General features: G+C 52.5%; 1 protein-coding gene and 1 pseudogene across 1 annotated transcript in view; both read right to left on the minus strand.

Annotated features, from left to right (window-relative positions):
- Nucleotides 1–6,336: 6,336 nt before the first annotated feature.
- On the minus strand, nucleotides 6,337–6,884 carry LOC111172619 (small ribosomal subunit protein eS12 pseudogene; annotated as a pseudogene).
- A 4,218-nt stretch (nucleotides 6,885–11,102) lies between these two features.
- The window catches only part of ARL3 (ARF like GTPase 3), a 32,341-nt gene continuing 29,147 nt past the window's right edge, over nucleotides 11,103–14,296 (minus strand). The window contains exon 6 of the mRNA XM_022568914.3: nucleotides 11,103–11,382. Coding sequence (XP_022424622.1) covers nucleotides 11,335–11,382 — 48 coding nt within the window. The 3' untranslated portion in view covers nucleotides 11,103–11,334. The remainder of the gene's footprint in view (nucleotides 11,383–14,296) is intronic.

The following is a 14,296-nucleotide window of genomic DNA, read 5'->3' on the forward strand; positions in this document are numbered from 1 at the left end:
CCTAGGATCCTGGTACTGGTTCTAGTACCCTCTGAGTCCAGTTTCTTACATTTAAAGGGGCAAGGAAGGAAATAGAGGGCACCCTTGGATTGCCTCTTCCCTATACTCTGCCAAAATGCTGGGACAAGAGCCTGGGATTCAGGGCTAAGATTCTAGAAACTTCATTGGAAGCTGCAGGGAATGGGAAACAGATCAGTGTGAGGGCAGAGACAGCTGGGGTTGGGGACTCCTGGTGAGAGGTTTATAGACCTGGGTCAGGAGGGGACCTGGCCTTAAGAACATCAGCTTCTTCCTTCGGCATCTCTCTTTCTCCCCCCCCCCATACTCTACCCTGTCCATCTGCACCCCAAAGGCTTGCTTCCCTTCCAAGGAAGGATGATTTCACTCTCTGCTTGAATTCCTCCAGTGACGCACAACCTCGAGACACCCTTCCACAGCGAACTCTTACAAAGAACCAACAGGAATCTGGTGGGTAGAGCTTTGGCCTCTACCATATTCTCCTGTGTGTGAGAATCACATCCCCTGAGTGAGGGAGGCCTTTACGAGCCCAGGGCTTCTTCCCTAAAATCCCCTGTCCCTGGCATTTATGATTCAGGGACTTGGCAGTGGACTTACCCCAGAATTCTGCACTGGGAGTCTGAATGTTTCCTCCACAGGCGACCAGTTTTCCTTAATTGCTGTGTGGTAAATTCCTCTCAACTGCAGCAAACTGGGATATTTATGACTTCTCCTTGCACTAGATCTTCAACAATTGGGTCTTTCTTGAGAGAGAACCCATCGGCTCAGTGCCATAGGTTATTTCTCACTATTTACATTGAGGCAAGAAGAGGGTGACGTGGGGGGTAGGGTGTGGCATAGTTTTCAACAGTTTGTAGAATGGGGTCTAGAGGTGGTATGGGCAACATCTCAGAATTGCAGGTAAGAAGTGGAAGGAGGGAGCAGGCTTCCAAGAACTAAGCAGTAAGGGTGGTGTGGACTTCTAGCCCACCTGGAAAAAATGGCAGTGAGTCACTTGACACGTGGGTGCCCTGGCTGCCTGGTTGTGAATCGGATGTTGTCATCGGACACTCTCCATATGTGTGCCTGCTGCAGGGCACTGAGCAAATGGGCCGCTCATAGCCTAATGGATAGGGACTCTCCAGCCACACCAAATGCCACCTCTACCAGCTGCAGCTCCCCGGGCTCCACCCATCAGATCATAGGCTTAGAGTCAGTCCCCCAGCAGCCCATGTGGTTCCATGCCCCAGTGGCTCTGCTGATCCCTCTGCCTGGATTGCCTACCGAACCTCAGAGTCTCACTTCCTCTGTGCATTCTTCCCCACCCTCTCCAGAGGGGGTATGAAGAGTAATGAATGATGCATGTGAGATGCCAGGATGGTGATGGCATAGGCCGCTTTCAGGCACTGACAGCTATCACGATATTCGTGTTCCTTTGGGCCAACCTCACTCCCATGCACTTAACACTCTCACTTGGTATTTTAACTAATTGTGTCAGGTTACAGCCTGCAGGCCCAAGTAGCCTGTGTGCCCCTGGAGGACATGAAATATTAGTCATTTTTTATTTTTCAGAGCGTAAGACGTTACCTGTTTCATTCATTCACTCATTCATTCATTCAACTAATAATTATTGATGTCCTTCTAATGCTGGCCTCTATTCCAATGCTGGTGATACACTGGTGAACAAAACAGACAAACTCTGCCCTCTTGGTGCTAATAACTTAGTGGGGAAGAGACAGCTGACAAACAAGAAGTCAATAAATGTCAGCTGATGGTAAGTACTATGAAGGGAAGTAAAGCAGGGCGAAGGGGATAGGGCTTGTCAGTAGGCGTGAGGGGGCATGGCAGTTTTTATAAATGGAGGTGGTCGGGGAAGGCTTTGCTGAGAAGGTGACATTGAGTGGAGACCTCAAGGATGTGAGGAGGCAAGATCTGGGGATATTTGGAGCAAGAGTGTTCCAGGTAGAGGGAACAACCAGAAGGCTGGAGCCAGAAGGTGCTTGTTTCAGGAAGGGCAGTGGGCGAGTGGCTGGAAAGGTGGGTGAGGGGCAGAGCAGGGAGTGGTGAGGTCAGAAAGGCATGAGTGAACAGGCCAGGACATGAGGCACTGTAGATGCTCTGCCTCTGCTCAGGGGATATCTGCCGAAGGAATGAATGATGGATGGATGAATGAATGCCAAATGCCTGGGTTGTCAGGGGCTCTGAGTTTTACAGGGGAGCCCTGTGGGCTAGAGGCTACCGGGCTCTCTTCCTGGGGAGGCAGGACTTGAATCATGCCCTAAAGGAGGGGTAAGCAAAGCACAGGAGGGAGGGTAGACACCCCAGGGAGGAGGTCGCTGTGAGGGCAGGTGTGGAGATAAAATTGTGGGGGACTTGTAGCAGGACAGCAAGGGTAACTCATCTGGATCTCAGGGTATGTGTGAGAGCCCATGATTGACAGGTCCACAAAAAAGATTTGAGATTAGACCAGAGTGGCCTTCAATGACAGGATAAACAGTTTGACCTTTCGTGTCCCACAGCAGCGGTGCCTCTGCAGGCATCTGAGCAGGGGAATTGAGTTTTAGAACAATGGCTCTGAGCATTAAGGGCCTGAGTGGCCAGGCAGTGGAGGGCAAGGGGACCAGCTAGGAGGCAATGGGAGGTCCAAGTGAAAGAGGAGGTGGAGTGGGGGCATCAGGGTGCAGGTTGGCCCCAGGCCCAGGAGCAGGAAGGACCGTGGCTAGGCTTCCAGGTCCTGCTGCTCAGGCCGAGGGATGGAAGCCGGGATCAGGCCTGCTCCTTCCCTGCCAGCCAGCCGCGGGCCCCGGAGTCAGCAGAAAACCCCGGCCCTGGGGAGGAGGCGGCGCAGAGCCAGAAGCTGCTGAGGGAGCACTGGCAGCAAGATGCCATTGTACGTCCGCAATCAAGATACTTCAGAGGAAATCAAAAGCACCAACTGGGGAAATGATGTGTGCACTCTCTTCTCTCTCTCTCTCTCTCAAACACACACACAAACTTCTGCCTCCAAAATGGGTCAAGTGAAGGCTGTGGGCGTGGGCTGGGGAGGGAGGGCTGGGAGGAGAGGAGGCCCAGGGCCCTGAGCAGCCTGGGCGCTCGTGCCCACTCACCCTCCTGGCATAGGGGTTGGCAGCAGCTGCAGGGTGGGGTGGGACGTGAGGATAAATATACACCTCCCCATGCATATGGATAATGCACACAGCTGCCCTGCCTGCTTTGCGCTCATTAGGACCAACTGTTTCAGGAGCGGTGGCAGGCGGGTGGGAGGGGGTGATGTGCCCATTCACAGACCGGGGGTAGGGGGGCTGCTTGCAGCTGTGCAGACACCTCCCCCCGGGCCTGGATCAGCATCCCAGCCCCTGGATGCCCCTTCTTCTCTCTTTTCCTTCCTCCCAACCTGCTGCTCTGGCAGATCTGGAGGTCTCAGGTTAGGAAAGGGGCCTAGGGAGTGAGTCAGGATGAAATCCAGGCTGAACCCACACCAGAGCTGGGGGAGTTGAGGGGAAGGTTGGGCTGTATTGCATCCACTGGCCCCGGGATGGGCTGCTGCTTATAAGCCAAAGCTCCTTATCCCTTTCTCTCCAAAGGCCATCTGTAGCATCCAGGCAGGAAAAGCGCTTCGGCTCTGTCATCTGGAGGCTCCAGGGAAGCCCCCATTCATACTGGAGAGCCCTGTGCCCCCAGACAGAATCTGAGGGGCTTGGGAGTGATGTGCCAGCACGATGGCCCAGGATTCTGCCTTCTCGGCGGCAAGGGAAGCTGAAGAAAGGAGGCTGATGGGCACCAGCTCTCCAGAGTAGGTCGTGCAGGAGGGACTGGGGACTGGGTTGGGGATGTGAGTGTTGAGAGCCCGGCCCAGGGAGAGGTCTGGCTGATGTAATAGGCAGGGCCACTAAGTATGGCTGGACAGCTTGTGCGCAACACAAAGGCACCAGGCTGAGAGGCCCTCAGCTAGTGCCACGGCTTGTACCCCGGTGCAGGGCATCCTTTCCCACATGGGTCAGCAGTGGCCCGGGTGGCAGGCTTGTCCAGTCTTAGGAACATGCATTTCGTTAACAAGGCAAAGAAAGACAGGGCGGACATTGTCGGTGTGTGACTCAGCAACTGACCCTTCCTTTCTTTCGCCCCTGCAGCGGTGTAAGTGGACTCCCAGGGCTGCTGCCCCTTCGCTGCAGCCCTCCCTCTCCTCCTTTTGGGCCAGGGCACTGGTGGGGGCTGCAGAGCCCTGGGGGAGAAGGGAGGCCCAAAGGGCGACCGCTTCCCCAGCCTCTTTCCTTTGTTGCCAGGGTGGAGCCAGCCACCACCTGCCCCCCCTGCTGGTGGCCTCCAGAGCAGCAGCCACCTCTGGGCTCTGCGGAAGGGTCTGGTGGATCGTGAAGAGGTGGGTGGCAAAGTGAGAGGGAGAGGTAGGCCTCTGGCCTGGTCTCCGGGAGCCCCGCTCCCCACTGCTCCCTGCTGTTCGCGGCCCTGTGTTTAGTCAAGATGGTGCCCTGGGGAAAGATGGTCTTTCTAGTTGATGGGAACCCGAGCTAAGCCATTTCCTAGCTGTGTGATTCTAGGCCAGTGACTTAACCTTTGAGAGCCCTGGTTTCCTCAACGGGGAAAGGGGTAGAAATGGTTAACTTGTAGGACTGCTGAAGGGATCCAATCAGTGAATGAGTAACAGGAGTAGCAGTTCCCTGAGCTAAGTGGTAGTTCTGCCCCCGACCCTTGCAGCTCTCAGCTGCAGGTATCCACGCAAGTTATCTCACAAAACTTGCCCCTCCTTGACTCAGCTTGCTCTCTGCATTTCTGTCATTAGGACTTCACGTCTTTAGCGAAGGCTTTTTGTCCCTGGGATACCGCTACTCACTCTGGGAAAAGAAACCTCTCCCTGCTCCTGTGTGCAGGAGGATTCCTTAGCTCGTTTTCTGAGCTCAGAAGCCAGAAGGGGAAAAGGTATCATGGTATGAGCTTGGGGCCCAGCAGTCAAACAGGCCCAGGTGAAAATTATGGCTCTGCCCCATTCTTCTGGTGTGATCCTGAGCAAGTGATTCAGATTCTGTGAGCCCTATCCTCAAACCGAGTGGTAATGCCTGTAGTTATCCATGTTGTTACAAGGATTAAATAAATGGGAACTGCCAAGTGACTGGTACAAGTGGGTGCCCTGGTCTGACCCTGCAGGGGCCTGGTTGTTGGCTGTATCCCCACATACCCATGTGTGTCTGGTTCTAGACACACACACACACACACACACACACACACACACACACACACACACACACGACACAGTGCTGGACCAGCAGTTTCACCGCAGGGAGCAGCAGCTCTCTTTCCCTCCTCCCTGCCCGGCTCCTGCGCCGCAGCTTCTCTGAGTTCTGCAGTGTTGGAAAAGGAAATTACCGAACAGATTGCAATTAAAGGGGGAGGTGGAGGGGAGAGAGACTGAGGCCCTGAAATGCAGCTTGACTGAGTGCTAAACTGTGTTTTTGCCTGGAGCCAATCAGGAGCCTCTGACAAAAGCCTGTTCCCACTTACAAACCTAATTGCAGGAGGTGTGGCTGCAGCGGCCCTGGGAGCCCCCAGAGAGAGGAGGGGGCTGCCAGCACCGCCAGGAAGGCTGCTGGCCCTTGCAACATGTGGGAGGGGAGGTGGGAGGACAGAGGTCTTGGGGCCTGGGAAGGCCTGGACTCCAGAATGTCTGCCAGTTATTATAATAGCTACAAATGATTTAGCACCTACTCTGCACTGGACATCCATAACTTCATCTAATCCTCTGAAAAACGCCACAGGGTAAGTGATTACCTCATTTTACGGGTAAGAAACTGAGGTGCAGTGTCCCTACTATGTGCTAGCCATGGCCCTACATCTACCTTTATCGACATTATATCTCTTTTTATTTTTTGCGGTATGTGGGCCTCTCACTGTTGTGGCCTCTCCCGTTGCGGAGCACAGGCTCCAGACGCGCAGGTTCAACGGCCATGGCTCATGGGCCCGGCTGCTCCGCGGCATGTGGGTTCTTCCCGGACCGGGGCACGAACCCGTGTCCCCTGCATCGGCAGGTGGACTCTCAACCACTGCGCCACCAGGGAAGCCCGACATTATATCTCTTTTAAATCTCCCTACGGCTTTAGTCCCATTTCACAGATGAAGAGGCAGGGAGACTCCAAGAAAGGAAGCAGCTTGCCCAAGCCCACAGAGCTGATTTATGGATGGGCGAAGATAGATCTCTGGGTCTGACTCCGGAGAACGCAGTTTGATTGTATCTTACTGTGCCTTTATTCAGCAGAGCATTCTGAGTAGAGTTGCCAGATTTAGCAAAACTACAAAAACAAAAACTGGGATGGCCAGTTAAATTTGAATTTCAGATAAACAATGACTTTTTTTTTTTTTTTTGAGGAACAAGAGCCTAGTTTTTTTATTTGATCATTTCTTGCATTTGAAGTACTCCTCGATGACATCCTCGGCCTGAGACTCTTTGCCATAGTCCTTAACCACCAAACAGCTGCAGCCAACCACTTTACGGGGTTTTCCCTCTCTGTCAGTTTTACAGAGGCCTACCCATTCCCCTAGTTTCTTGTTGTCATCAACCTTAATCAGGTTGATCTGGTGCTCAGCACAAAGGGCATCCACCAACTTGACATACATAGGCTCATCACGGTTGGATGCAAGCACACAGAGATGGGCTTGGCGCTTGTCTAAGGCTCTGGCAGCTTCGCGAATTCCACGTGCTAGGCCATCGTGGGTGAGGGCGGTCTTCAGCACCTCTTGCAGAGCAGTATTAACGTCCATTACACCTCCAGCAGCAATGCCTTCCTCGGCCATGGCGGTGGGTTACGGGTGGAGCCGAATCTTGAACGCACCCGCGCCTCCGCCTCCGCGCGGCTCCGCGGCGGCAGGGAAAGAGAACAATGACTTTTTATGAGTACTATGTCTCAAATTTTTTTTAAAATTTATTTTTGCGTTGGGTCTTCGTTGCTGCGTGTGAGCTTTCTCTAGTTGCGGCGAGCGGGGGCTACTCTTCATTGCAGTGCGCAGGCTTCTCATTGCGGTGGCTTCTCTTGTTGCGGAGAACCGGCTCTAGGTGCGCAGGCTTCAGTAGTTGCAGCACGTAGGCTCAGTAGTTGTGGCTCGCAGGCTCTAGACCGCAGGCTCAGAAGTTGTGGCGCACGGGCTTAGTTGCTCTGCAGCATGTAGGATCTTCCCGGACCAGGGCTCGAACCCGTGTCCCCTGCGTTGGCGGGCGGATTCTTAACCACTGCGTCACCAGGGAAGTCCCTATGTCTCAAATATTGCATGGGACATACTTACGTTAAAAATGATTGTTTATTTGCAGTTCAGGTGTGTGTCCCGCCATTTACCTGGCAGCACTGGACTTTCTCTCTCTTCCTGCCTCCAGCTCCCCTCTATTCTGCCAACAGCTTGGCCCTTGGGGCCAGCCAGGCTGGTATGTCTCTAAGGCCACTGAAGTGAGGCTGCCAGAGGGGAAGACAAGCTCTTCTCCTGAGAGAAGAGCCCTGGACTGGAGCCCATTCTGCCTCCTACTGTGTGGCTTTGGGCAAGTGTACTCCCCTCTCTGCACCGTCTCTAGAAGGAAGATTCAGTATTAGGTACTAGGCCATTGCCAGCATCCTTGCCAACCGCAGTTTTCCTGACTTCTCCCTTTTTTCTGTCTGTGCAAAGCACGGTACAAAATCTTCAGCTGTGCCGCCGTGAGGACAGAGGACACCCAATGCTTGGGACAGAGACACCCCCCCGCCCCCCCCGCGCCTCCCTGAGGAGCGGCATTGATCAGAGGAGACCCCTGGTGTGGGCTCGGAAGGCCGGGGACTGAGATGCCTGAGAAACGGCCGTTATTGTCTTTGCCCTCCAGAGGAGGCAACTTGCCACGGCCTTCAGACCCAGGGTCCTGCCCTGCTGGCACTAATGGCTCTGTGATAGTGGATGAATTCCTTAACCCAGGCCCGTGCCTCAGTTTGCTTAACTGTGAGGTGGGACTAATACTACCCCATGATGTAGATGAGAGGTCTGGTATGTAGGAGGGGCTTAATAAAGGGTTATTTTTATTGTTGGTGGCGGTGTTAATGTTACATCCTTCTGAAGAAAGCACCTTGAGGGATGCTAACCTCTGAAAGGACAAGCACACCACAGGCCCTCTCCCCTCTCCAGCAAAGGACACGACACTTTCCAGGCTGCCTTGGTTTCAGCTAAATTTTATTTGTCGGATTTTTGACAGACGTCTAAATTATACATTGAATTTTCCACATGACCAAATACCACGTCCCTTCCTTTGACTATCGTTTTCAAAAGAGACTATAAAAAAAAGAACTTTTCGATGAGCAGACTGAACCCTGAAACCACATGGAGTGCAGAGCTAAAAATAAAAGGAAGTAAGAACTGGCCCCTGAGAAGGATAGAGAAATCAAAGCAAACTCTGACGGGAATCAAGGGACGAGTCCTGGCGAGGGTGACATGGTGTCACCCTCCAGGCCAGGCCGGATAAGGCGCGGCCGACAGCGAGGGTGGGGCATAGAGTGGCGCAAAAATAGCCACTGCTTTAGCCCGGAAGGGAATAAAGGAATTCGTCAAAAGCCAGGAGAGGGAGAAGAGGGAGGGAGGGAGGGAGGGGGCAGGACGGCGTCCTTCCCGCAGTTTGGGAGCTGCGGACCTTAACCCTGGTACATTTCTACCCGCCGGCATAATCGCTGACTCTCAGCTGTGCGCCGCCGACATGTTCCCCAGCTCAGCCCACATCAATGACACCCTTGTTTCCATAGTAACCAAGGGAGAGTGAAGGGGAAAGGGTGTGCTGCCCTGGGCACGGGGAAGCCAGCCAGAAGGATCCGCACGGGGGAAGTCGGGAGGAGGGGACGGGAAGGAGTTTTTCCCACAACTGGTCTGAGCACACACCCTGGGGCCCCTGTCCCAGGCCTTGCCCGCCCTCTGGCCCCCAACCCTCTTCCCGGCACATTCAGATGAAGTCGTGGCCAGAGCAAGTCTCACCACTAAGACTCACTGGGACTGGGAGGATGGGAGACCGGGAGTCCCCTTTCTAGCTTCCAATTCTGTCCTCCAAGTGCGGGGGGGCGGTGGCTGGGGAGAGGAAAGGAGTCTTTAGAAGCATTTTGTTTTTACAAATGGGAGCTTTCAAACTCTGCATTTTTCAGGCTCCTCTCATCTACCCTGCGAGCCCCGCGAGGGTTCAGTAGGGCTGAAAGGGAAGATGAAAGTGTGTGACATCCACAATGTCTCTGTGTCTTTAGCTGAAAAGCAAATCTGAACATTCACAGAGGCTGTTATCAGAGGAAGGCAGTGGCTTCTGCCTGCTGGCTGAGGCCCTGGGGGGCCCTTTCAAACAGTTCCCTAAGTTGGTAGTAAAAGAACAAAGATATTTCACAGACCATCCACTGCCAGAGTCCAAGTTCCACATCTCAGTGTTCCCAAATCACAGACCTCAAGGCAGGCATTTTGCCCCTCAGATAACATCCCTGATGCACTATTTGGAGGGGAAAAAATATTTTCAAGTGCTAGGGCCACATTTCCAGCCGGATAGAAGGGGGATTTCTGGTTTCTTATAATTTTGTTTTGCCTCTGTTCAAAGGGCGAGAGGCGTCTGGGTAAGACAGACAAGCCGGGAGAGGCTGCAGGGGGCAACTAGCTCACAGTGGTTTAAAAACCCTCACCTTCTTTTTGTTTTGCAAGTACTTACAGGTCTGTCCCTATAAGTACTTGCAACCCAGGGCACCTTTTCATGTCTGGCCTTGTTAATGACTTTCACCCCAGACCACCTTTGAAGCGGACCATGCTTCAGCCTCACCGGCGCCACTTGGTCCAGAAAGGCTGGGTACTGAGGGCCAGGGGCTGGAGTGACCCCTTCAGTTTGCTCACATGCCTTGGTGCGTTCGGGAAGGGCCACCTCCTGGGAGGTAAAAGTAGCTGCCCTCCTGGGACCCACCAGCCACTTGACAGTCTCCTATTCAGTCTCTGAGAACCGCACTGCTCAGGCATCAGGACATAGTTCAGTTCAGGAGCCAGGGATGCTCTGGCCTGCTTTCCCTTGCTTGAAGCCGGGGATCTCTTAAGGCTCAGGGAAGCAAGTTCTTTTTGCAACACGGGGCAGGAGAAGTCTCCCACCATTCCTCTCCAATCAGTCACCAGAGGACACATTTTGCTGGAGAGAGGCAGAGGGGACCAGAAGCTGGGGTGACTCTGGCTTCCCCGGGCACGGCCCCTGCAACCATACACACCCACGCTCTTCCCAGCAACAAGCCCTGTCCCCCTCGAGCAGCCCACACCACCAAGTTGCCAGCACTGTAAAAATTGATCGCTTCTAAAAATCGATCTGCCTGGCTTTTCTCAGTGGAGCAGGTTCACGGTAAAGCTGCATTTATTTTTAAAATCTGATAGCAGCAGCCTATTGTGATCATTTAAACACAGAATTCTTTGAGCTTTAGAAATCCCTTCTATAGGACAGCCGTGGAGAAGCCAGCTAATTTCAGAGTCGGCTGCTCACTGCTCCACTGAACTGGAGAAAGCCTGTTTACGCTAGCCTGAGCCCTCCACGTGAGGGCTTTTTAAGGACCTTGTAATTTTTCTGGAATTAAACCTCCCACCTCTCCTTACATTCCAGATGTCATTACAGTCAAAAGTCGTAAGACTCTGATTCCCTGTGTAGCTGGTTGGGGGCTGGGGACGGGGTATGTTTCTGTGGTGCGTTGTTTGCAAGAAAGGCTTTTTTTTTCCTTTCCAAAGGGTGAGAATTACATACAGTCTCCTACCTGCATGACAAGACGGTTTAATCATCTTCTATTCACGCTTCACCCCCCAAGCCCAGCAGCTCCCCACCCAGACAGGCTGCAACCCTGGCTCAGTGCATGATGGTAAAAATCACTGACCAGCACCATCAAACACTGTCTTGGTTTCAACACCATGGGGGAATGTAAGGACAGGTCAGGAAATGAATGACCGCAGCCTAAGCTGCTTCTTCCTCTTCCTCTCCCCAGCACCCCCCCTTTTTTTTTGAAAGAAAAAAGCCCACTGGAATTGCCTAAACTGCAACGCAATCTCTTGCTCATTTAAAAGATCTCATTTTCTAATCATGTGCTTTGAGACATTTAATACTATTTCAATTATGCAGAGGAAATAATATAATTCCTTTATTTGAAAAATGATACTGAACCTCAGAGATCATGTTAAATGTACTGCTGGAATGGGGATTCTTTTTAAACTGTGTTGTTCCCTCTCTTCACACAGCTGTAGCTGTACACAGATGGAAAAACATTTGGTCAGAAAGCAGCAAATTAGTGTTTTTCAGGACAGAATTCAGCTCCCGCAGCTCCTGCGTCTCCATGCGTCAAGATCTTATTTCTTCTTTGCATTGACATTTTTGCAGACCCAGTTCATGCCGTCCTTCGAGGGAAATGGTCAGAGAGAGGCAGCGTTAGTTGTAAGAAAGGCACCACACACTCTAGCCCCAGAGGGGAGAGGGCGAGGGTCCTGGGTCCTCCCTCCTCAACCACCAGCTCAACAGAGCTTGCCTTCCCCAGGGGCCCACCTGGGTGACCAGGGACAGTGACCTCCTGGGGAGGAGGAGGGAGGCCTCTGAGAGCACAGGAGGGAGAAGGGAGGGGGAATGTCCAGAGCCCGAACTTGAGATGGGTCTTCAGGAACTCCCTCTGAAAAAATAAACACATCTGCCTGGATCCAAGGCCTGATTGAGGAGCTATCAGGACAGATTCCAGCCATTTTTGGCTTTTTCTAAAAGCTGACCTTTGCTAGGGCATACATTCAATAAGCCACCTTTCTGGTGCCCGGTGTGTTTACAGTGTGGCAGTGTACACTTGCGCTAAATTAAATTTCTTTTTGGAAAAACAAACCAACTGCAGTGCATGTTACTAGACACACACTGGGGCAATGTGCATTTATTTCTCTTTGCGCAGCACCAGGGAAGGTTTAAAGGGGCCTGGCCTGGTTCTTGCAGCTTTAAGCGCTACCAAGCAGAGGGACTGGGGAGAAGTTTCCCTTAAATGCACAGCGACCTTGAAAGTGTCCTCTCTTAGAAGGCTGGAGGACAGAGGTAAAAACCACACAATACCTACAGCCACTTGGCAGGTGGCATGATATCTCGTGGATGCCAGGCCCGCCAGAGATGACCTATTTCTCAACGCCCTTTGCAGCCATCCCTGAATGCTCACCCTTTCCCCAGAGTCTCTCTGACCCCCAGGGGTGTGCAGAGGTCTCAGAAGCCCAGAACAAAATCAAACGAGGCTCCTGCAACGCACCGCACCCCTTTCCCCTGCATGTGTCACACGTGCACATCTCAGGGCATACATGACATTCAGAGCCCCGCATTTCCTATGACCAGGGAGCTAGCTGTTGAACCTGAACAGCTGAGACAGCTTAAAGTAATAAACATCAGCTGACACCCTTGGCCATTAGGAGCATTAATCCCATAAACAATACATCACTTCAAAACAACCAGCAGGCATCCTATCTCCTGGCTAATCTGACCATAACCTGAATTTACAGTGATTAAAACTCCGCCAGTTGCCATCAGAGCACTTGGGTGGGAGAATCAGATAATCTGATGGCTGTCCCAGAGCACACCTTAGGGCATGTGCCAAGAAGAGGCTGGCCACAGCTGAAGGCACAAAGGTGGACAGCACCTGGCAGCAGTGGGGATGAGGGTGGGGGAATGCCGAGGTGGGAGAAGGTGGACTCCGAATGCATCTCCGATTACAACTGGGTCAGCTACTTACTCTGAAAAGCTGAGGCCAATTTTAAGACCATTTTATGAAAAGGAATAATTTAAAGAGAAGCATGTTTAATTTTAGGAGCTAATTGGTTTCCAGGAAAAAAAAAAAAAAGATCACCTGCCAGGAGACAAAAAAGATTTTACAAATAAAAGAGGGATGAATAAGATAAGCATCTTCCCTTTGCATTCGGAGCTGAATAGCTCAGCACTTAACGTAGCACTTTCCATTTTCAGGAACCCGCACAAACACCATCAAAGGTGCGTACCTCAATATTTCCTCCTCTGTAGAGACTTGCAACTCTTTATCAAATCATCTTCTCAGAGGAATCAAGAACGGTGTTCCCACACTATACGAATACCATTTTCCCTCTTCTTTTACGGCTGATTATAGAGGGGGGTGGGTTTCTTTTACTGCATGTAACTCAACATGAATGCACTCAAAGAGATAGGAAAAATATTTACTCAGCTGCAGGAACCCAAAGCAGAACATGGAGGGTGAGGGGCAGTTTTCTCCTGGGTATCTGTTATGGAGGCAGAGGGAATTTAAATGGGGGAGCCCTGCCGAGGGGCAGTGACCTCCAGATGTACGTGAGGGCCCGCGGTGACAAACCCTTCCACAGTCCTGCCAGCAGAGGGCGCTCAGAGGTCGGGCCCCACCAGCTGACCCGCTGGCCCCGGGGCTTTGCAGCTGCGCCTGCAACCTGGAGTGTGGGAAGCCTAGGAGACTTAAGCTGCTCTGGCTCGGGAAGGCCACCCTGATCTGGTGTCTGGAGGCTGGGGATTGTGCCTTTCCTGTCATTGCCTAGAGGAGAACCTGAGCTGGAGGTGGCGGTGTTGGGGAGGCAACAGTCAATGACGATGATAGCTCTTCAATAAAAATCAGGCACAAGCTGTGCCAGGGTGCCCACTGGCAAGGAAAGGCTCCTGAGGGAAGGGTCCACGCCAGGCTGGCTTGAGGTGGTGTTTACAGAACTTAGCATGGTGGTGGCCACACACTTAATTTATATCTTTTAAATTAATCCTTGTAACAACACTGTGAAGTAGGTACTCATGGATGAGGAAATGGGGTCACAGAAGAGTGCATGGCAGAGGCAGGCTGTGAACCCAGGCAATCTAGCCCCGGCATCTGCTCTCGATGACCATTTCTCAATGACCGCGGGCAGCTGCTCGGGGAGGAGCTCTGCCTCAGGCTTAGAGAGAAGCTGGGGCTCAAGTTGGCAGAGGGAGCAATTCCAGTTTTTTCTTCGTTATGACTTCCAGCTGAATACAGGGGCATGAGACAGAACAGCCCTACCCAAGCACCCTGCGTGGCTTTGCTGCAGCTCTGAAGGTGCCAGAGGCTGTTTCTGGCCACTCAGCTCTCAGGATTCCCGGGCTGCCAGGTATCGGCGCGTGTGGAATCCTACGTGTTTACCTCGCTCCCCATGTATTATCTCTCCACAGGCCCGCCACCTCCAGCAGGATCTCTCTCTTTAGAGACAACATCATTGCAAGAGGAGGGCCCTTCTGCTTCTCATGCTTAAATCAGCAGCCACGGCACTCTGGCCTTAATCTGGCAAGGCTTTGATT

Source organism: Delphinapterus leucas, chromosome 16 (assembly GCF_059928025.1).
Source record: "Delphinapterus leucas isolate spDelLeu-1000000601 "Yukka" chromosome 16, BTC_Dleu_Yukka2, whole genome shotgun sequence".
Classification (NCBI taxonomy): domain Eukaryota; kingdom Metazoa; phylum Chordata; class Mammalia; order Artiodactyla; family Monodontidae; genus Delphinapterus; species Delphinapterus leucas.